Raw genomic sequence first — 23,951 nt, forward strand, 5'->3', positions numbered from 1 at the left:
GTCCTTTGATTAATTCCTCATAATTCTCGCTCTCAAACTCATACAGCACTGTACAGTACATTTCCTCTCGTCATCCAAGTCTCTGCATGATGCAAACCAAAATCACAGCTCATCAGACAAGGGCCCTAATTTTCCCAGTCATCCTGCCGGGACCAGGGAACGGCACATTCTCCCGTGCTCAATCTATTATTCATTTGGGAGATTTCACTGATTACCATAATGCAATCTCAGAGATTGAGGAAATAGGCTACTTTACATTCCCTCCTCAGCTAGATGACAATAGCACAATGTTTTGTTTAATCAGCAATCAATCAGTGATGGCATCATCAATCAGTGATGGCATCATCAATCAGTGATGGCATAGGTTTACAACGACAAGGAAGGGTAATCCTTGATGTCGGTATTTAAGATTAAAAAAGAGAAGTATCCTTTATTTAACCAGCAAAGTCACACTGAGATTCTCATCTCTTTTGCAATTGAGCTCTGGCCAAGAAGGCAGCATACACAAAAATGGCACAGACAAAAAACACAACAGAGTATTGTGCAGCAGAAACATGTACACATTGAGGTTTTTCAGAAAAAGGCTATACTATAGATGATTGAATTGAGTGTGTGGAGAGAAATGGCTCTGCTCCCATCTCCGTGCGTCATTGTCTGCTCTGATGATCTACGACACATATACAGTATACACTCACCGAACACTTTATTAGGAACACTATACTAATACTGGGTAGGGCCTCCCTTTGCTCTCAAAACAGCCTTAATTCTTTGTCCACAAGATGTTGGAAACATTCCTTTGAGATTCTGGTCCATGATCACACAATTCCTGCAGATTTTTCAGGTGCACTTTCAAGCTGTGAATCTCCTGTTATACCACATCCCAAAGGTGTTCTATTGGATTCAGATCTGGTGACTGGGAAGGCCACTGAAGAACACTGAACTCAGTGTCATTGAAACCAGTTTGAGACGACTTTTGCTTTGTGACATGGTGCATTATCATGCTGGAAGTAGCCATTAGAAGATGGGTAAATTGTGGCCATGAAGGGATGCACATGGTCAGCAACAATACTCAAATAGGCTGTGGCATTCAAGTGATGATTGATTGATTGGTATTAACAGGCCCAAAGTGTGCCAAGAAAACATTCCCCACACCATTACACCACCTCCACCATGAGTGTATATGCCGTTTAGCTGACACTTTTATTAAAAGCGACTTACATTGCAGTGAGTGCATACATCTTTCAGTATATATGGTCCCAGCGGGAATCAAACCCACAACCGCTATGCTCTACCAACTGAGCATCAGAGGATCACTACACTTGCAGATGCCTGCAGATCCAGTTCTATTCATACCATGAATGGTCCTTAATGACATGAGATCAACTCACAGAAAGATTCTCAGTCAAAACAGATATCATTGTGGCTGCCATAGTGATCGTGACAAAAAACAGATATTTGTTTCTATAGTGACAGTGAGATTAGCCTGCCAGTGCCATTAATGCCAAAGCATCAAGGCTCTAATGACCCTGCCTTTAATGTAGCAGGGTTGCTTAGTGTCTGCAGTCTGTTCTCTCAGATAGGTTAGCCATGATAACATCACCTCCCCTCCTCCCCTGTGTGCTATCCAGTTGGGTGAGATTAAATCAAGAGATTTAATGTGTGTTTTGGAAAGAAAGTGTTGATGTTACTTAGGGGTGACGCCAGGACAGAGTAATGGTTTGAGGTATGTTTGGTTTCAATGTTTGTAGATTAAATTACCCTTGTGTTTCCTCACACACATACGTACGCAGACAGGCACGCGCACACACACACACACACACACACACACACACACACACACACACACACACACACACACACACACTGGGGGACATATGAATTAACCATAGACATTTTTCTCTTTCATCCCTTTCATCCTTTTCTCTGTTCAGAAACCACCATTTGATTTGGAGGAGAACGCATGCATGCACGGGTATTCTTGCATGCGTGTGTGTGTGCATGTGCATGCAGATGGGTGTGTGTGTGTGTGTGCGTGTGTATGTGTGCATCATTGAGTGCTTAAAACAAAAAGAACAGATTTAGCACAATACAGTGTAGACACTGATGTTTCACTATTGTCAAACTGACAGCCTAATTTCTGAGAGAAAAGGGGGACCACTAGAGCATTAAGCTGTGTCTGTGATTAGCACACAAACACATTCTGTGCCCTCCATCTTTCAATGACAGGTCGCTGTGTACTTACATGTGTCGATATTACTGATCACATTTTACCCCAACCTTTGGCTTTGTGTAAGTCTTTGTAATTCCATTCATATTTATTCATGTTTCAATATTAGAGTTAAGGATTTAGAAGACTTTCAGCAACCCCCCTATAAGATTCCAGTTCGATCCTTGTGAAAGAGCCTAGAGTTTGTGTAAACCCTGTGTCTAATTATGAAGGGCCCCTAGTAACTAGTTTGTCATTTAGAGAATGTTTAGAGAATGTTAAACCCATGGCTGGCCCAAGGCAGCAGAGACAGCATATCATTTCAGAGGCAGGACGCCAGAGCAGTTAGTGGATAGTTCTGTACCTCAGACTAAGAGTAACCTCAGAGAGCACACCGATGACTCTAGTATTACCTGTGATTGATTGACAAGTTGTCAGACAGTCCAACCCTTTTGTATCCTGGTGCTTCACAGCGCAGTGAAAGAACATGAAGTGGAAAAGCTAATAACAGCTTTCTGATTATCATATGGAGCTTTCAGAAATCTACATCTGACATACCATTCCTCCAATGTGACATTCCAAAAGGAGAGAAGCATATTTGAATATCCAGCTCTTTGGCATACCACATGATTATCTTTTACCACCTGTTCATACCATGGGCACTGGCTCAATACGGGGTGGGGGGTGGGGGGTGGGGGGGCTATGGCAACCGGCTTGCCAAACGATACAACTGCCAGAGTCCAAAACCAACACTGGCCTTCTCACTAATAGTTTCTCCACAACACTGACATGTGGGACCTATCTCTACCATGTCTGAATAAAAACTTTGATTACAGTAACTACAATCTACTGTATGTGTCGTGAAGTATGCCATTCATGTTTTGGTTTACTGAGGTCATTTCAGGCACATAGAGGTCAAGGCACATAGAGGTTCTATGATCAACCTCTTGTTCATTGAGCACTTGACCATGGCAAGGGAGTTGTTTTCAAGGTTCTTCATTCTTTTTCATGATCAGCTACACCTTTTTACAGTTTTGAATGTCCTCAGTTATGAAATAAAACATAGCCTACCTCTGCTGCTGTGACTGATGGGCAAAGGTCAAAGGTCAATGGAGACACTTAAAGTAAAAAAAAAAAAAAATCCTCTCTGACGTCATGTCACTGTTGTTTTTTGAGGACACAAACTGAGCAGCAACGTGAACACGCCAAACTTATGTTTGGAAAATTAGACACTTTATTCAGCAATGGTAGCAAGAGAAGAGCATGATTTACAAATATAGTATATCTACACAGACAGTGCAGCTAACCACCACAACATGTCAGATAATTTAAGCACACCAATGACAGCAGCAATGTTCACTTACAAACAACACACCATGGTCCATAGGTTCTTGTTTAACATAATATAAAAGCAATGTCATTTATAGTTGCCTATGCCTTAAATGTTGGCTGCCTTTTTCCTAGTCTGTTCTGTCTCTATCTGCTGTCTGGTTTTGCTTGTAAATGTTGTGATCCTTGGTATGATGGTTTCCTGCATGTAAAGTATAGGCTCTCTGGTTTTGACAATGAGCAGAAGGGAATTATGTGAATATTTCTGTTGCTTTTGATGGTGCGTAATGTATTTGCCTCTACTCTAATGCTGTTTGATTGTGTGTGTCCATTGTTGGTGTACTTAGTCTCCCTTTTTGTAAATAGGCTGGGATTATAAGTGTAGTGATTGCACAATAGACGACTTCTCCTTAAAACCTTGTGCCCAACTCAAACAGGAAAGTGAATTATATAAGGATTCCTTGAATTTCCAAGAAACAGTTCTGTTGCAATATAAAAATATAACGGCTTCCAGGAATATGTAACTTGGCAGCCATATGGGCTTCACTGCAAATGGAAAACACGGACCCCGACAAAAATGTGGCAGTTTATTTTACAATCAATTGCACTACAAAAATAATGACTGTCTTTCTCAGTTTACATCACTGATATAAACATTTGTTTCATACATTTAATTTCCATAGAAACATGTTCCCTCCCTTTCCACTTCCAATTGGAGGATTGTGGCTATTCTGGTGGTTTTTTACTTCTCTGTCTCAGTGTATTTTTTACTCCATCAAATTGGGACTTTGCAAATACTGGGTTTGTTTTTACCTCTGTTTTTTGTAGCCTATAGTGACCATATCTATTTCCCTGAAGGGTTGTGTCTCAAAGTCCATATGACAGCTCAAAGCAGTTTCTTTAAATTATAATATTTTATGATTCATTAGTGGATATGGAATAAATATTATAAACATTCATGACTTTGTTACAGTATGTACAGTATTTTACACTACAATCGTATGTCATTGGCAGATGTTAAAACTTGAAACTCAGAATTATTATCAACAAAAGGCTAGCAAACTGATCATCACGACACCAACAGCACTTGATCACATGCGAATCATTCATTGGCGCCTTTCAATGTCTCTCGTTCCTACGACCGCATACTGTCTGCCAGAGTGTTTACACCCGTGTCGTCTTTTTTTTTTTTTTACTGTATACAACTCCCAGGACCAGCCGTATGGACTTATTCCATCAGCATTGGCTTACCCCATAGGATTTGGCGCGCATTTAGGCACATACTGTCCCATTGTGTCCGTTCGCTATCCAGCCTATTTTTGGCTCCATTAAACGGCCCGAAGGACCACTTGACATATCTTAACCACGATATCAAGCGATGTAGATAGAATGGAAATATCTTGTCCTTCAAGCTGTCCCGACTCGCCGTCGGCTACCTGCATATCCGCGTCCTCGTTCGTTTGCTTGATGCTTCCCGATGGAAAAAGCGCGTGACTTATTTGGAGTCGGACATGCTTTTGAAGCTAATGTAGAGCGAGCTGACCATCGTGGCATCGTCGTGTATGGAGTCCTTCCCGACGGACTGCCTCCTGCACAGAATCGTTACCAGTTTCTTTGGCAGCTGGCCGCTGAAGAGCATGTAGATGCATGGGTTTGCGCAACTATTCAGACTCGCCAACAGCATCAGGATGGTGAATGTCGCCGCTGCAATGAAAATTACACTCAGTTACTGCGTCCAAAAGTGCCTTATTTTGTTTTTATTAAAAACAGTTTCCGATGCATATATATACAGTATATATATCTATATATATCTATATATCTATATATCTATATCTATATCTATATACACACAGGGTATGTGGATTATTAACATGCAGTATATAGTACACTTGTGTACTCAAAACACAAACCGCTCAGCTCCATGTAATTAACTAATGACTATGTCTATGTTAATTACAATAATTACAATGTTACTTACTACAGGGGCAACTTAAAGTGTTACAATTGCTTTTGATTTTTCTTACTTTCTGTTGGCGCGTTCGTGTCCCAAACGGACCAAAGCTGGACAGTGAAGAACGGAGCCCAGCAGATGATGTAGGCGAGCACGATGACCACTGTCATCTTTACGGTCTTGATTCGGGCTTTGGACACTCCGGCCACGCTGCTAGCTCTGGAGGGCAGCGGAACAGATACCCCGACTCTCCCCTCCTGGTGCGTCTTCAGGTAGAGGTTGATCTGGATGGCTCGGCAGATTCGCACCTGGCATACCAACACGGTGAATATGGGCAAGACGAAAATGACCAGTGTCGTCCAGGTGATGTACGCCTTGAGACCCCATGGTTGGATGAAATCTGCCCAGCAGTCGAAGACCCCGGGCGCCACCTGGACGCGCGAGAAGATGAAGATCTGCGGCAGACTGCCCACAAGGGAGATCACCCAGGCGACGCACACAGGGATGTTCCAGCGTGCGCGCCTCCTCTGGAACGTGACCATGGGGTTACAGATGGCCTGGTAGCGGTCAATGGTCATAACTACGATCATGTAAGTGGACGCGAACATGCCCACGACCTGCATATATTTCACTAGGCGACATACCAGGTCCGGTCCAATAAACCTGTCTGTAATGTCCCACATGAGCTGCGGGCACACCTGGAAAAACGTCACAACTAGGTCCGCTAGGCAGAGGTGGAACACGAAGACGCGCATCCTGGAGACCTGCTTGCGTCGCTTCCAGAGGACCACCAGCAGCCCAGTGTTGAGTATGGCTGCGCTGACGAAGATGACGCTGAGCAGCGCGATCTCCACTTTAGCCAACTCCTCATCCCTAGGCAGGTCCTCCACCTCCATCTCCAAACTGGAGTTACCGTAGCTGCCGTTGAAGGGGTGCATTGTTTGATGATGAGGGGCGGGGATGTCAGCAAACTTGCGCAATAGTAGGCTAATTGCTGGTGAGAAATGAAAAGGTTGATAAGTGGAAAATGTTCTTGAAACACATTTCTGATAATTTATTCACACAAAAGAAGACGTACAGAATTATGTCCATTTAGGCCTACACAACTTTTTAAGAACTGCAAAGCAAAAATAGCAAAAATAATAATAATAATAATAATAATAATAATGCATTTATTTTGTATAGTGCTTTTCTCAGTATTCAGAGACACTACATTCCATGGAGAGAACAAGAATAGATGGATAAATAAAAAGTAAAACAAAAGCACAATCAGTAAAAACAACAATAAAAATTGTTAAAGATTAAAAGCAAGTTTAAAAAGTTAAAAAAGAGCAACATAATTGGCTTATCATGCGTATCATATAGTTGGTATTGAAATACATATTAGGCCTATTAAATGATTTATAAGTTAAACCAAAAATAAATACATAAAAAGACATAAGCAAGAAAACTCACTGATATCCCGTTTGTTTGCAGTGCACAGGAGAAGTTGGAGAGAGCCGCGAAGTCTGGTCTATTGAAGAGGTCTTGCAGCTGTTGATGGTGTTTTATACTGGACATGCGTGGGAGCGGGGTGGAGCTATCCTTCAGCACCACAGAGACCGAGCGCCCAGCGGTAGTCGCTCATGAACAGAACTCTGCGGACTGCCGCCAGTAGCCTCCAGCCACAGGTTTCAAATTCGAGCACGTACCGGTGTTTGAGTCTTTAAACAACAAATGAACGCATGGGAGAGATTGCATGTCTAGGTGAACCGTCAGGCTGTATTTTGATAGTTAGGCCTACGTTAGATTGTACGGGGTAGTGCATATTGTTTACATACGCGCACTCAATGTTTGGAAGTCGTCCCAGCCGGGGAGAGTTTGCTTTCCGTACAGAGCTCATATGTTTATACTATGCGATTCCGGTAATCATATCGCCTACCGGCTCTCTCGGAATGAGACCCAACTTTTTGAGCACTCTCACTCCAGATGAACTATACCGAGGGTCTCTATTATATAATCCTTTTAGCAGGTTAATTGCAGTAGGCCTATACCCTATACTTAATTTAGGGGAAGCCCTTGATACTATGCTACTACAGTAAATTAAGTCAATTCAATCACCACACTGTTCGTTGTTTTCATGAACATTGGTATTGCTCGACTACAGTTTAATGTCCTCTCATAACGTTCTATGTTATCTCCACTTCATCTGCTAGGACAGCGCAGCCCATCCTCCCCTTGATCCCCTACACCCGGATAGACTCAGACGTCAGTTTCATCACAAGGCATGGAGCTATGCCAATGTTAGAGCACCCATTAGTGTTCCTGACAACCTCCAGATGTTCAGACAGTATTGGTTCCAGAGAACAGCTGGTCACAGATGTCTTCTGTGGAAAGACTCAAGGAGGTTACTTTCAGATTTTGTGGAGTTATAACATTCAATAGTATTCAAGTGGCCAACAAAGAAATCAGAACAATACAACAGTTGCACCCCCTTGTCTTTTGGTGAACATGGTGTGAAATAACACCATGAGAGGTAAATCACAGTCGAAGAAAGCAGTTTCAAAGGAGAATAATTTTCTTCTTGTAAGATTTCCAGTAAATCCAAATAATGAAGTAGCCTATATCCCTTATTGATGATTATGGCTTTTAAACGGGCATCCTAATTTAGATTAATTAGTACAACAGTCTTACCTTATCATAGTCTAACATAGAACACTGAGGACTTTGCTACCTATGCGTTATCTTGATGTTTTTGTTGTCTTCATAAGATACTTTGTAAACAAATTGAGTAAAGAGTAACAAAAGCTTCACATTTCCATTAAATAACTTCATTTGAGCAATAACTGAAATCAATATATCAAATAATCACCCCGATACGAATAACTGTTTGCATTTTTTACATTTCCCGGCACACTTCAATGTTTGTTCGTGCATTACGTAGATCAGTGTCAGAGTGGGATGGCTGTTATGGTCTATTGATTGACAGTAACACAGACCAATCAGAGTCCTGACATTCTACCCGGAAAAAAAATACATAACATACGTACGTCAGCATACCGTGTGCAAGCCAGCTGCTGTAAACAACACAAACGAAGTTTTTAGTAGGAAAAGATGTTTGTCATAATACAAACTTTCAAAAAGTTAGCTTGCTTCGTTTGATGATGTAGAATTTGCTGTAGCTGCTATCTATATTATCCATACGGTAGCAGCAAGAACGAACGCTATCATCAAGTTAGCCAGCTAGCTAACTAGCAGTAGCTATGCCTCAACAAGCGGTTGTAGAGGAGCCGCTCCCGTTGATACGGTCTCGAAATAGTCGAATACAGTCATTAGCTGTGTTTTGTAACCGAAGTCCCCGAATCGTGCGACCGATATGGATTAATTACAATGGGCAGCCTCATCCTTACGATATTTTACAGCCAGGAACTGGACGGAGAATGGACACATTCGTAGGTGAGTGAAAGTCAGGGCACAACAAACATGCCACACAGGCAGTTCTGTGATATTTGGCTAGAATGTGTCGTTCCATTTGATGTCATCCTATTGTTCTCAGTCTTTCATCGCTTATATGTGGGAAATGTTGGTCTTATTTATGTATACTGTTGTCATGGTCCTTCTCACTCCCCATATGCATATTCTTCTTCTGTACTGTCTTTATTTCAGGGCATCCTTGGATGTTCAGAGACGCCGAGACAGACGAGCCGCTGAGGGTGAACTGTAAAGAGCTGTTTGTAGCGGAAAACGCGCAGGCTGTCCTTGTCATCACTTTACCAGGTTTTGTCTAGCTGGATTATCCAACACCATGTCTACTAGTACTTTCTCGATTCACCCATCACAGTTGAACTTTGATCAGGTTTTACTCCACATACTTGAATATTTACGTTTCCACTCTACAGTAACAATGTATGACGTTGATCTGTATATTCTTTGAAATGTCCCGATCGTTTGAGAACAAACATTTTGCAACCTGGGTGGGGGGTCTGGTCTGCCCGACTGCCCCCAGGCGTTCGGAGTAACGAAGGGCGCACCAATCAAAGAAAGTGAGCGCAATCAGCGCAAGTGTTTCCTCACCTTGATTAGTTTGTGTTACTCCGAACTGCTGGGGGCAGTCGGGCAGACCAGACCTGTCCAGACAACACTTTTTCTCAATAGTAGAAGATGATGATATGATGTCACTCATCGCGACTGACACTTAGACGTTGTTGTCGTGACTACCTGAAGACGGCGGGCGCTTGAAATATGATTAAGATTGCTGATCTATTGTGCTGATAAGATATTACTGGCAGTTCTTTTCCCTGGACCTCCTGCTGTGAAAGACCAGATAATCTTTGTGCTAAGATCAGAACAATGTCTTCTGATAGAATAATTCAAAGAACAATGTGATTAAATGCTTCCTCAGCCAATTATATCATAATGTATTTACCTGTATGTGTTCTCTTCACACAGTCCTCAGTCTGAAGGATCGTGCTCTGCAGGTCGTTCGGGGACTGGTTCGGCCGGAGGACTACAGGAGGCTGGAGATAGCTCGGTCTCTCCACGAGGAGCTGGAGGATCAACCCAACGTGCTCAAAGACCTGCAGCGCATTGCACGGGAGGCATGAGGGCCAAGCCATCTGGATATTGTTGACATGGGGACTGTGACTCATTCAGGCGTCTTTGAGACTGCAAGTTGGTCTGTGATGAGACCAAAAAAAAGGAAGATGGTCTGGTTTAATCTGGAACTTCACTGCTGTAGTAATAGCAAGGTCCTCTCCACCGATCTTGCATTTTCATCCCTGTATGGACATGGTGTCTGTACATTAATGAAGTAATACTATTTAAAACAGTGTACTACTAACCCGACCTACTAAAGAGCATTAAGCAGGCTTTGGTAATCCACTTGTTCACATACTCACTGGTTTTGGAATATGCCTTCTGGTTTTAAATAAATGAATTACCTTATAGCAGGCAATCAAGGTAGCACGTTTATTTTGAACAAACTGAAATATTATAACTGTATTTGTAATGCACAAGCTGAAATAGTATTTACTGTACATAAAGTTGCGAGGAAATACGTAATGGTATTCAATGATGGCAGTCATTATGGCAAATAGGCTTTCAGAGGTTGAGTGAACGTATACTTGCAACCCACTGTTTTTCAAAACCTTTTCTACTTGTATATTTTCCACATATGCATATATATGAAATAAAAACAAACCATTATTTTTTATGTTTTTGGGTTCTGTTTTGTTTGATAGATACTTTATTGATCCCCGGAGGAAAACAAATCCATTCATTCATTTTGGACAGGCAAGAAGAATCATGCTGAATCAATACTGAATTAGTAGTAGCAGAACATCTTATCCCAAATAACATGCCTGATCAGTTGCTTTTAGGGGGTAATGGAAAAATGCAGCATATCAAACACAGGAACTAACAAATATGTCATTGATTATCTTCATAGACTGTAATACTGTTGGAGCACTTTAAACACTGTATCAGTTCCCTAAATCCCGCTGTCTACCCTAACAGTTAGAATGAGGACAGAATAATTTACATTAAGTTTTGTATTCAGGTCTTTATTGATGACATCTGGAGGCTAGGTGTGTATGCTTGTATAATATGGACTGGATGTGTTTGTGTGAGTGTTTCAGAGCTTTCATGTTTGTGAATACTGTATGTACAATGTGTGACTGTGTGCTTCTTGTCAGTGACTGCAATTTATATCTAGCACCAGAGAAGGGATGTTGTTGCTGACCTGTTGCCAGGCAACGAAGAAACACAATCTATCCCTGTCTTTGTGGGAACGTTGTTGCAGAGATATGCAGGCCGGGGAGAAGAAGAGGAAAACCTGGGACCCCAGTCCCTTCAGACAACAGCAGTGAGTCCCCTCTCGCTCGCTCTCTCTTTCTTTCTGTGTGTGTGTGTGTGTGTGTGTCTCTCTCTCTCTCTCTCTCTCTCTGCAACCATTGCACTTGCATCTCGCAAAACAAAGCTCCTTTGCCTAACATACATTTTAAACTGTGGATAACTGTAGGTTACCTGACTCAACATGGTGTTTTACTTCATCAGCATGACATTTTGGCCCAGGGGTCACCCTGTAATGTTTCCACATGTCCACACAGACCACTGGACCAAAATGAAGACCACGGTAAGGTCTACGTCATACCTTACTTGATCAACTCAAGGTGATCACTGGTTATGTAGTCTGCATAGTTGAGCAAAACAATCGCATATCCCTTTAAATTATTTGTATTTCACCACGACAACGTTATTCCCGCCCAGGTTCCAGCCTATCTGGTGTCAATGCCCAGTGCCATGGCTACAGAGAAAGGTACAGTATGTGACTGAGCTAAATATTTAAACAGATGACAACAGCTCACTAACGACCAGGCAGGATGAAAATGTTTTCCCATTCCATAAAAAGAACACTCCATGAGAGTTTTTCTTCGGAGGATTATTAAATGAGATGAAGCAGTTCTGACGTCTGAAGGTCTGAAAGTCCTATTCCTTCACTCATAATAACATACCTCATTAACCAAGCTAATCTTTGCATACGATTAGGAATAATGGGACATTTGCATGCCCCTCTATTCATTCACAAGGATTGAAATTGTGTTGTGTAGTCTTGATGTTAAGTGGAAATTTCTGCACTTATGCGACTGGCTCTAATGACTCCCTCACCGATTATTTTTGGTCTCTCTGTTTTGCACTGCAGTTTGATGACATAACTCAAGAGCCCATAGTTCCCCAGAGAACAGGTTATGTGGATAATTTTGTCTTGAGCTCAAAGCCCTCAGTCTTGGGGTTCTTTTCAAACTCATTTTCACTGCATCCTAACTGGCTCAGAGCTGGTGGAATGGTGGTACTGTAGATGTTTATCTGCTTCTGTATCTGATCTGCTTCCTGGACCCCTCTTAAAGATGACAGTACCTCTGCATGAAGCGACGCTTATAGGTTTCTAGAGGTGTATCTGGTTGTTTGGTGACTGGGCTTTCTTTCAGTCGTCTTAGTCCAGTAGATGGCTGGGAATTAGGCTCCATGGTGCTGGGTGGTGATAGGTTAGGGTAAGGGGTCTTCTGTGTTGGGTTTTGTATGTTGAGAAAAGGGTCTTCTGTTCTGTTGTTGCCTACTCAGATCCCCAAGTGCATGTGTTGGGTCAGGCTAGCCTGGAGCCGGCATACAGCAGCCATCGTTTACCCCCCCTGACTCAGGACATATCTGACACGTCACCTGATGACCCTGTCGCATCCAAGCCACAAGGTGGGTTCACATGGATTGAATGAGCAGCTAGTGTTAAGAAAAATAAACTGAAGCCAACTGTAAGACCAAACATAACACAGCCTGCTCCATCATGCTCTGTGACTTTTTCCCTCCAGATATGACCCACACTGCTCTAGCGCCACACTGCCCTAGCGCCTCACCCCAAAACCTGCCCCAGTACAGGAACGAATACCATGACCGTGCCAGAAGGGGCTTCCGCTACTGGAATATTGAGAAAAAGCCCCCAAAATGTGAATGTCTGAATAAGCAAACCTGTGTCTTCTACTCCATAGCCTCTCCACAGCCACACTACAGTTTACATAACCTATATGACATCTGAACGGTGTGACATTCACCCACACATGCAAGCGAGGGGAATGATCTCTCCCTAAGTCTCTTTCATTTGAGCCCCTTCTGCTCAATCTGTCCACAGCCTCCTCAACCTTTATGCTTCCATCTTCATTTTTTAAAATAAAAATGTCACTCGGAGCCTGCAGAGATAACCCCTAGGCTGCTAGCAGTAACTATAGCCCTCCCTCCATCTCTAAACAATACCGTAAGGACATATTGACATCATGCCTGATATGTTACTCAAGATCAGTTCTCATCCCTGGATGATGTTGACTTAACCACATAGCCAGCTGACTGATGTAATGTTATTGCTTCTAGGTCATGGACACAGCTTCGGAGCCTACAAGACATTACTGGGATTACCAAGAGTCTGAGGATAATCCATTTGCTATTTTGGATGTTTGAAATTTGATGAAACATTCTTGTCAATCATTGATGGATTTTTATGAACACATATCTTCAACCATCTTATTTACTGTTTATTTCTGAATCAGAATCAGAATCAGAATTCTTTTATTTGGCCAAGTATATTTGCACATACAGGAAATTGACTTGGTGAGGTTGGTGCATAGACATAAAAAACAATATATAAGCAAAATATTAACAAAATAGAAAAAACTATTTTACAAATTTACAAAATAGAACAATAAAACAATAAATTATGTAGTGTGAGGCCAAGAGGCAATGAGGCTAGAGGCTGTGAAATGAGTATGATGCATGTACACTATAAATTAGAATGATTTTAAATAATTATAAATCTGTGATTATATCACTGTATTTACAGTATTGTAAAGGGATATATTGAGGGCATATGATGTCTGTCTGTTGTCTGTGCACTGTAATCTATTTGTTAGTTGTTAATATGTTAATATTTGTGATCTATCAATGCCTTTCAATGTCCTAGCCTTTGAGGGGATATATGAAGTTGTATTGAATTGAATCAATTATGTCTTTATAACTATCATCAATAAGGCAATTGGGTGTATTCATCTACGAGTTTTTGTGATTAATACAATGAAAGGATTAGAGCAGACAGTGTACTTGTATAGGGTCCAATCCAATTTCCCCCAATAATCCTATTATAAAATGTAATTCTGGATGCACGATTGTTCAGGGTTTATTCACATTCATCTTTTACTGCCATGACTATACATCATTGTTGGGCCCATTGCTTACGTAACTAAAATCAAAGCAATATCTATCAACAATAGGGTATGTGTTTCATCTAGAACATCTTGAGCTTTCCTTGTCTGACCTGAATATTGAGCTTGATTGTATTGGGTTCGGTTTTGGACATTACGTTTTACAATACATGTGACCAGTAATAAACAAAGATAAAGGGGATTGGGGGACAGAAAACTGCACGAACAGCGAAAACAATTTTGTGTTACACAACAATCTACATTCATAAATTCTGACAGAGTTTAAGAGGGTCAATAAAAGTCTATTGGCAATTGTGTTACTGGAGAAGTCATGGATATCTGACACTTTATTGAAGGTCTCCTATACAGGCCATGCTGCTATGACGCTGGTACGGTACTGTAGGTGGGATCCTTATAACCTTGCCAATCAAAATCACCTGCATGTCAATTATGTCTCTTCATAATATACTTTTTTTCCCTCAAATGTGTTACCAATACCACATATTTACAGAACAGTGATTGCACTGCCATCAAGTGGTGTCACGCAAACTGGCAGTTACCGAAGGAGGGGATTGCGCAGGTATTTAACTTTGATCAATACATTATTACTCCTGCATAAAAACAACTGTCCATCAATACCACTAAAGATGGAATAGCAAGAGCTCCTCAGGAACTTTTGACTTTTTAATAAATTAAATACATTGCATAGTGCATAATTAACTGAAACAAGCAGATTGAAGTACTAGACAATTACTCAATCACATCACGTGGTATCGGTCCATCAGCGGTGCACACGTGGCTGCTAGTTTTAATCACTTTTCCTCTTCTGTCACCGAAGAAAAACTACCAAGTTTATAGATTTGTGTGTTAGCGTTTCTAATGAACCCAAAAAGTATTTTTGACCAGCCATCGACTGTCCTATCGATGTATTAGCCGACTTTGCAAAAGGTTTGTACAGTACAACGAAGTACAGTAGCCTATACTACTAAGTAGATAATGTTATGGTGAGCCCAGCTAACTCCTGCCTGGCGGCATTATTAGCTAGCTGAGGACAATATAGCTAGCGTGTTTGTTAAACGGTCACTGCCGCCAGCTAGCGGTAGCCTAGCATATTGGTTCTATGGCAGAGTAGTCATCGAATCAACCTGCAATTTTGTACATTACCTGCAGTCGCTAGCAACGCCAATAGGCTACATTGTATTGGAATGTGACCGGCTGTCGGCGTCCTCTGATAAAGAAGATTAAGCCGGAACTTTGTTGTCCATTTTCCCCTGTATTTCCACAGACAAAGATGTCCCAGTGCTCTCCCAAAAAGAAGAACCTCAGGTCCTTTTCAACTGAACAACTGAAGACTTTTGAAAAAAGTCACTGTGCATAGTAAAATGTAATCTTTAAAATGCAGTAGCCTGAAGTGGTTGCAGCCTGAAGTGGTTCGATGTGTGAATATCAAATTTACTGAACCAGGTAGTTGATTTTAAGACTATTTAGCTAATTGTACAACATGTAATGTGGTTGTTTTCCTTACCAGGGTTGATGACATGGACAACAACAGAAATAAGGTGAAGTTCGACTGGCTACGGACATCAGTTGTCTCCCCCACCAAGTTCCTCAAGAGCAATGTTGGTACAGCCAGACCTACCCGGTGGAGTATGTCGCCCAATGAAGAATTGACTTCCCTGGATCTAAACGTGTCCACGGGGTCAGCTGGCCTTGGAGAACTGGAGGATATCTGTCTGGATACACCCAAGAGAAAGGCAGACACACCTAGTGAGAGCAACCTTTCCACAGGCAAAATCAAGGGTCGCAGGAAGCTCTCCAGAAGACTCCTCAAACCCTTCACTCCATCCAAGGTAAGTCATGACTGTTGACTCTTCATAGCAGTCCGCGGTTTAGTGGTTTGCGATGATGGCTTTGTCTGAATTTTCCTTGTCTTTGCCCCCTCTCTGACATGATCACTTATGCTCACTTCAATATGCCTTTTCTGTTATTAGCTTCAATGTAAATATCTATTGCTATTGTGTTTTTCCTCAGGTAGTAGTCATGGACACTACGTCCAAGTCTGAATCCTTGGCGAATCGCGGTGTCTTGCCACCAACACCTAATACTTTTGGCTTGAAGAGGAAAGACAGGACTCCAGAGGAGGGGTCAAAAGCTATCTACTTGAAGGCTTTGACGGCTGCCATTGCTGGAGGTGGGGAGAAGAAGACTCTTGCAAAAGTCTCCAGTGTGAAGAGTATCCCCCCTCTCCTCCAGAAGGTCGCAGGGAGGAAGCCGTCACTGGACACGACTGATGAGATGCCCAGTTTAGAGCTGGATGAAAGTGAGGTCTTTGACCTGAGCTGCTGCTCACCCAGATCAGAAAGTGAGTCAGATGATGCGGCTCCAGTCGAGGAGGGGCTCCACCCACTAGTGTTTGTGGATACAGACACGCCAGATTACAGTGTAGGTCTTAAAAAAGACACAAGGGTGAGTTATGGACAAAATGCTCCCGGAGCTTTACTGTTTTCAGGACTAAGTTACGTTTATTCTGTTATTGATCCCCCCTCAATAATGCCTCCTATCTCCACACTCTCTTCTCTCCCAGAGTGTGGCGCTCAGAGGAGATGACTCGTCTGATTGGTCAGATGTTGAGGACCCCGTGGTGGTGGAGACATTTTCCCAGAATGATTCTTCCACCCCCAAGCAGGAGCCAAAGAGGGAGATCTGCAACTCCACACTACCGTCTCTGGAGTATGTGGCCAATTCTGTACCCTACTTCATGATGCCCCTCAAATACCCTACAGACCCCTGGAAACTCAACCCCCCTTCTCTGAGTACCCAGAGAGTCACAACCCCCTCCCTCACCTCCCCTTCTCCAAATGGACTGAATGCTGCTGCCCAGCAACCTGGTGAGTCTACAGGCCAGCCCTTCCCACCGCCATGGAGGACAGTCTTCATTTCGTCAAAGCAAACGTTCCCAGAGACACCTAGCAGCACTCCGATGCCCCCCAGCATCTCCTCTGGATTCCCCAAGACTGGCATGGGTGACATGCAACCTCCCAGCAGTGTCATCTCCTCCCCGGACCCCTTTGCTCTGCCTATACGCTTCTGTAAGGCCCAGTCTTCTGTCCCCCATATCTCCCCTCTTGTGGGACACAGCCAGTTCTCCTCCTACCCCCCATGTGACCAGATCCCCCGCAGGTACTCTGACACTGGGCCCTCCCTGCCCTACTCCTCCACGCCCTCCAGTTCCTATGACAACAACACCAGGAGGATGTCAGTGGGGTCTGAGCCTATCTGGGCCTGCGACCCCTCCCTGCGCAGGGCGACGCAGCCTGGCTTTGTAGACACGCACTGCCACCTGGACATGCTCTACGGCAAGCTGGGCTTCAGGGGAACTTTCGGCCGCTTTCGGAGCCTTCACCAGAGCAGCTTCCCGGCGGAGTTCCAGGGATGCATCGCCGACTTCTGCAACCCACGGATCACGAAGAGGGAGGCGCTGTGGCAGGGCTTGCTGGGGGAGGAGCTGGTGTGGGGGGCGTTCGGGTGCCACCCCCACTTCGCCAAGGAATACTCTGATGTTCACGAGCGCAGCATCCTTATGGCCATGCGGCATCCCAAAGCTGTGGCCTTTGGAGAGATCGGCCTGGACTACTCCCACAAGAACTCCACCAGCTCGGCCAAGCAGAAAGAGGTAAGACCTGGGCTCCTATAGAGTAGCTGGAAGTTATCCCTGACCTCTTGAAAGAATGAGGGAGTGCTTCGGTAATATATGAAGGAAAAGACTCGCACTCAGAAATACTCTTGTGTTATTTATTCCGGGTTTTTTCCTTTGAGTTATTTTAACCCTGCACTCGATGAATTTGGTAAGTTGAGCACGCCATTCCCAGACTTTACAGAAACTTGGTTTAGACAGTATGGTCTAATGGCCTTGTTGCCCCCTGTAGGTGTTTGAGCGTCAGCTACGTCTGGCTGTGGCCATGCAGAAACCTCTGGTGATCCACTGCAGGGACGCAGATGACGACTTGCTGGTGATCATGAAGAAGTGTGTGCCCAGAGACTACAAAATCCACAGGTGTGTGTGTGTGTGTGTGTGTGTGATTGTTTTGTCTTTTACTAGTTATCCTTTGCAGCAGATGTCTTACCATGCTTGCTTTTTTGTTTTCAGGCACTGTTTCACTAACAGTTACCGGGTGATTGAGCCCTTCCTGAATGAGTTCCCCAACCTGTGGGTGGGCTTCACAGCCCTCATCACGTACCCCAGAGCAGTAGAGGCCCGTGATGCCGTCCGCAAGATCCCCCTCAACCGCATCGTCCTAGAGACAGACGCACCATACTTCCTTCCTCGACAGGTATGTGCGTCCACACACGCACACAAACTTGGGAGAGCGATAAACTGGCAGACACTTCATTACCGGTGTTATTCAAGTGAGAATTGAGGGTAGAAGTTAATCATGTTCCCATGTCTCTTTCTGTTCAGGTTAGTAAAGGCGTCTGTAGGTTTTCCCACCCTGGGATGGGTATACACACGCTCCATGAGATCAGCGTTCTGAAGGGAGAGAACATAGCCACGGTGCTCAACACTGTCCGACAGAACACCACTCAGCTATACGGCGTGTGACCACGGCAACAAGCGAAGTCGCCTCGGAGACCTGTAACCATGGCTACCACCGATGCAACCATGGATTCGTATAAGGTGAAGCTGTGATGGAGAAATAAGGGCCGGACACAGAGACTTTATCCACAAACACCCTGCCCTGCAGTGAGGATGAGGACGAGATTTGTGATAGGTCCTGGTCCACTTTAAAGAATGTGGGCCAGTCAGTAATAATTGAAAAAACAAAAACTGTATATATTTTCAAAGGTTCTGTTTATAGCCTTTGTGTGTGTGTGTGTGTGGCATGTTAAAAATATATTTTTTTCGTGTATATTGCGATAAAAACATTAGTGTGAGGACAAAAAAAGGTTGTTGAGCTGATTTAGTTTTATCTGCATCCCGATCCCCAGCATGGTTCAGTCTGAAACAGATAACCAAGCTCCGTTTGAGGTTCACTCTGTTCTAAAAGATCCAAAGGTTTCACTGTCTATGATCTCACCCTGAACACGGGGCTTGCACTGACTGGAATCAAAATCTCTCCCCTTGAGAAAAATGTCACATTGTGCATCACATCTATGTAATCGATTTTAGAGATGCGGTTATTGGTTTGATTTTGGTGTTTTGTTTTAGTTTTATGTCCTATCCCTGTTCTGCATTTATTTTACTCTTGTCTGCTTGTTTTGCTGACTGTTTTGAAATGGTTTGGTTTGATGCAGCCGATGTATGAGCCTTCTCTTTCTGGTTTCGGACTATTAAATGATGTTATGAACATGGTTTTCATGCACTCATTAAAAATAATGGTTTTACTTTCTCCTCATTTTTTGTCATTTCATATAGAGGGCTCCTCTAAATGATATCCCCAGTGCCTCCCATTGAAGTGCCCTCTTCTCAGTACACACTCAGAGGGAAAATACATTAGCCTACCTCCCTATTTGATAGGGTTAGGGTTAGTACATGAACTGAAACTACCTGGTGATCTACCTAATATTTCTTATATTCCTGATGCTGAGCTACCACTCAACTACATTTCCTCTGTGTTTATTTCCGTGACAGATAAGCACACTCCAGTTAAAAGGTTCTGAATTACAGTTAGGATAGATCCAATCCCAGGTACTCTCCTGATCTCTGAATTAATTAATCAAGGAAGGAACCATAGCCTGGGCTAAGGCCAGATCTATTGATTTAGCCACTGATTGTCTATTGTTCAGACAGCTCAGAAATAGGTGTACTGCTATGATTAAGAAGGCTAAAGGACAGGAGGACAGGAGTTTTGTTTGTGCTGAACTCACATTGACTTTTTCCAAAGATAACATACCGTTACGGTACCTGTAAGAATGATATTGGATACATGTAGACTAGATACTACCTGATTTTGTAGCTAATTGATAAGCATTTGTGCCACACAGTAGGCCATTGATTTCAGTAGATATGGTTTTTGTTTTCATAAAATAAAAAATAATTACGCAAGCAACACTTTCTAATGGAACTTGAATATGATAGTTAAAGCTAAAGTTTGGAATGTGTCCCACTCTGCCACAGACTGTTGGCTGAGGCCAATTATCTTACTGGCACATCCAATAGTGTGCATATTCCCAAGCATGCATACTGTATGAGGCAGAATAGGTATATTATAGGTATAGGGTATAACTCAGAGCTGGAGGTTATCCTGTGTGTGTGGGACACAGATGTGCATGGAAGAGAAGCAGCAGGTTGTGGTTGAGGACCAGCTTATTTGACTTCTCTGGGGTTATTTGTTTTTTTTTAAATATATTTTTAGGGCATTTCTGCTTCATTGGGGTAGAGATTGACAGGAAGGTTGGGTGAGAGAGAGGAGGGATGACATGCAGGATATGCCGGAATCTTACCAGCGACCTTGCGATGAGATGATATGCGCCTTAGTGTGCTACGCCACTGAGCGTCTATGTCAGTGTGTTTCATAGAATTCCTTATTCCATTCCATGCATTACAATGAGCCCGATTTCTACCTCCTATTATCCCCTGGTTTGATTACAATACAATACAATAACTTTATTTTTGGTACAGTAGGCTACAACAAGTCATCATGGCAGCCCGTCACCATGGCAGCCCGTCACCATGGCAGCGTTAAGAAAACAATCATAAACAAACAAATACCACAAAAGATTGGCAGTTGGAGGTAAAAATCATTATTTTAAAAATTATCATTATTAGGTAAAAATTTGACCCAAATCATTGACCCCCCTCTATTTAACTGATTTAGATGAATAAGATGCATGAGTGTATTCTTCCTTTGATGAAAGAGAGGCATGCGGTACTGTACATACTATAATTTAATCATCAGAATTCATAACAGGTCTCTTTATAACATTACTTTTAAAGGGCTCTTCTGTAAGAGACTCAGAGACTCTCCCTGTATAAATAAAGGATACATATAACAGCACATTCTTCAGCATACAAATGCTTTATCAGCACCAATTACCCGCAGGTCTACAATATCCTTTCTGAATCTGAATTGGGAGAATACACTGTGGGATGTTGAATCTTATATACTATATGGCTCACAAAAGTAATTTAATATCATAAGTCTGGTTTGGCAATGATATGAATGATTCATCAGCTGTACTGCATTCAGTTATAAGCTATATGCACATAAACACAATAGGCTAAGGTGTTTCAATTTCAAGGTGCTTTTTTTATTAAACATGAGGCATTCATAAACCAGAAAGGAAAACCCGAAAGACTGCCATCTACAAACTTGAAAAAGACTTCTCTGCATTAAATTGGTACAAAGCTTGGCAAGAACTGCAAAAAAGAGAAGAAAATACATCAATAATAATGCTCCAAAGTAACAGTCTCGAGAAATTGTTGCTCAATTTTCTTATTCTTGGACCAGTAATGTTAAGGCCAGTTGTGTGTCAGGACAATTCCAAAAATCACATGCATATAATTGTCAGAATATTTGTGTTCCCAGGAAATATGATTCCTGCATTTGTGAAACGTTAAACCAACCAATACAACCTGAGAAATGAGAACAAACAACAACAAAAAAGGAACAAACAAAAACGGGAAAAAATAAATTCTCTGTGTCAAAACCGTCTCTTGATTTTCTTCGGGGAGGAGGGTATCTCAGCTAGCAACCTGTGCAGGCAGCGAAAGCACAGATATCACAGATGTCAGTTGGCACAGCAGCTAGAAGGATGAGAAGAATAAGTGTGAATTTAGAAAGATGTTTCCAACCACCGCCAACCAGATTACTGTGAAGTTAATTAAATTAATCTCTTTCATAATCTCTAGTTCATAATTCTGGTCTATGAGCCACAATCAACAAACAGGTACATAGTCTTATCACCATCTGTTTTGTACATTCTCTTTTGGTCACAAGCTGGAATGTGTGGTTGTTTAGCTAGCCTGGAGAGAGACATGCTGAGAGAGAGAGAGAGAGAGAGAGAGAGAAAGAGAGGACAATGTTAAAGATTAAGAGTAGTGTTGAGGATGTCCATGATGTGCTTTGTTGCCTAAATGTTACAATACATGGTCTGTACTAGCTACAGAGTAGGGTTTAGCAGAACTTGTTTGCTTGTCTTATGAAGCAGGAAGATGAAGAGAGGTGCTTACTTTGACCTGGACGGCCTCGGAGAGCAGGCAGAGAGTCAGGAGAAGAGCGGAGGAGAACATGGTCTTCATCTTGACTGTTGACAGGGTTGTGTTGGCCTCTTGTCTGTGCTGGTTGTGTGTGTTCAGCAGGTGATCAGCTCAGGTCTCTGCTCTTCCTTTTAAAGCATTTTCTCCACCACCCTGCAGTCACATGATTGGCTGTGCGGTGCTGCAAATGGGAGCAAAGTTTCAACAAAACAATCCAGATTCACACTTTGTATTACAAGATGAACGAAGGTGGGATGGTTGGATACATTAGAAGTAATGGTTGGATAAATAGGCAGCAAAATGTAGAAAACTATCTTTGAGGGCTGATCTGAGGAGAAAACCCCCTATATAAGAATGTGTGTTATCTCCGACAGTGAAGGATTTGGTCACTGCTTAGTTGAGCTCCCACATCCAGACATATCAACACTGAGTGAATGTTAGTACTATGTATACGCTATTAGTGTTTATTTTGTATTATTCACAGCTCAGGCTAAGGAAAACAGGCATTTTAGCTTTGTACATTGTAACAATACTATGTTGTTGTTGCGTAGGCCACAGGTGAGTTGACAGTTAATGTCTTGGAACATTTAAAGATGTGAGAGCAGGATGAAGAGAATGAGCACATGAAATAAACAAGTTGAACAGAAACATTAACCCACCATTCACCCATGTTTCATCTAAATTGTCCCAGTGGTGTCAGGGAAAAAGCTTGTGACATACGAACGGTCAGAGACCGTTTTATAGTTCATCGGTGGGGGACAATAAGTGAGTGAAAATGTTATAGGTGCAGGCTACCTATATGAAAGAAAAAATATATTTACAATATTTAAATATGGAACTGTGTTTGTCTGTGGTGTGATAGTACATGGAGAGGTGTTCAGAGGAGTTGTGGTGGTCTGAATAGAGTCCAATTCTGGGTAGTGTTTTGTACAGAGAAAGGCATATTTGTACCTGGGGTGTGTTAGAAATAAACCCTTGAAGGTCTAATCAAATGAGAACTATGGCTGTCCATTAACCTCCTTTCACAGATGAGCACTCAGAGATCTATGAAGAGGACACATGCGAAGCTACAGCACTTTCACTGGTGGAATATTCATTGGAGCATCTGAGACATTTGAATAGAAAGAGTAGCACATCCCAAGGGAAGAGGGGAACGGAAGACATTATATTTACTGTGAGATGGGCCCAGCTTGTTGTTTCCTGCTACATCAGTCACCTGTATATAGGTCAGAGCACATCCCTGGAGAAAGGATTATATGTGCTAAGAGGACCTACTTCTCAAACAAGGCAAGGCCCTCCAAAAAAAAAACTAATAATAATTAGAATTAGAAAATAATTAAACCCAGTTCCCCAGTCACGGTCACAGTTCCTCAGGTTTTGCCCATAGCAGGGTATCAGGGACATAAACAAACCACAGGGGAGGAGAACCTTCTTTCAATCTGATGAAAACATGTATATGATGAAGCATGTTTCACTGGAATAAGTCACCATCCTGCTTCACTGCAATGTGTTTGGAAATAGACTGAAATCAATAGTATTCTGCTATAGATT

At 42.5% G+C, this 23,951-nt stretch overlaps 3 protein-coding genes across 3 annotated transcripts; 2 read left to right on the plus strand and 1 right to left on the minus strand.

The window, feature by feature from the left end:
* Positions 1–5,030: 5,030 nt before the first annotated feature.
* LOC310803310 (vasopressin V2 receptor-like) lies at positions 5,031–6,424 on the minus strand (the record flags this gene model as incomplete). The annotated part of the gene is made up of 2 exons (XM_083668041.1): positions 5,031–5,239; positions 5,560–6,424. The coding sequence occupies 2 exons, from the start codon at positions 6,422–6,424 to the stop codon at positions 5,031–5,033; spliced, it is 1,074 nt and encodes a 357-aa protein (XP_083524167.1).
* A 2,088-nt stretch (positions 6,425–8,512) lies between these two features.
* On the plus strand, positions 8,513–10,659 carry vhl (von Hippel-Lindau tumor suppressor). The gene is made up of 3 exons (XM_083667861.1): positions 8,513–8,921; positions 9,132–9,242; positions 9,915–10,659. The coding sequence occupies exons 1-3, from the start codon at positions 8,729–8,731 to the stop codon at positions 10,067–10,069; spliced, it is 459 nt and encodes a 152-aa protein (XP_083523987.1). The 5' UTR covers positions 8,513–8,728; the 3' UTR covers positions 10,070–10,659.
* Positions 10,660–15,741: 5,082 nt separating this feature from the next.
* Positions 15,742–18,803, plus strand: tatdn2 (TatD DNase domain containing 2; the record flags this gene model as incomplete). The annotated part of the gene is made up of 6 exons (XM_083668514.1): positions 15,742–16,053; positions 16,235–16,669; positions 16,788–17,876; positions 18,130–18,257; positions 18,351–18,534; positions 18,663–18,803. The coding sequence occupies 6 exons, from the start codon at positions 15,742–15,744 to the stop codon at positions 18,801–18,803; spliced, it is 2,289 nt and encodes a 762-aa protein (XP_083524640.1).
* Between the last annotated feature and the right edge of the window lie 5,148 nt (positions 18,804–23,951).

The sequence above is a fragment of the Argentina silus genome, assembly GCF_951799395.1.
Source record: "Argentina silus genome assembly, chromosome: 4".
NCBI classification, from domain to species: Eukaryota; Metazoa; Chordata; class Actinopteri; order Argentiniformes; family Argentinidae; genus Argentina; species Argentina silus.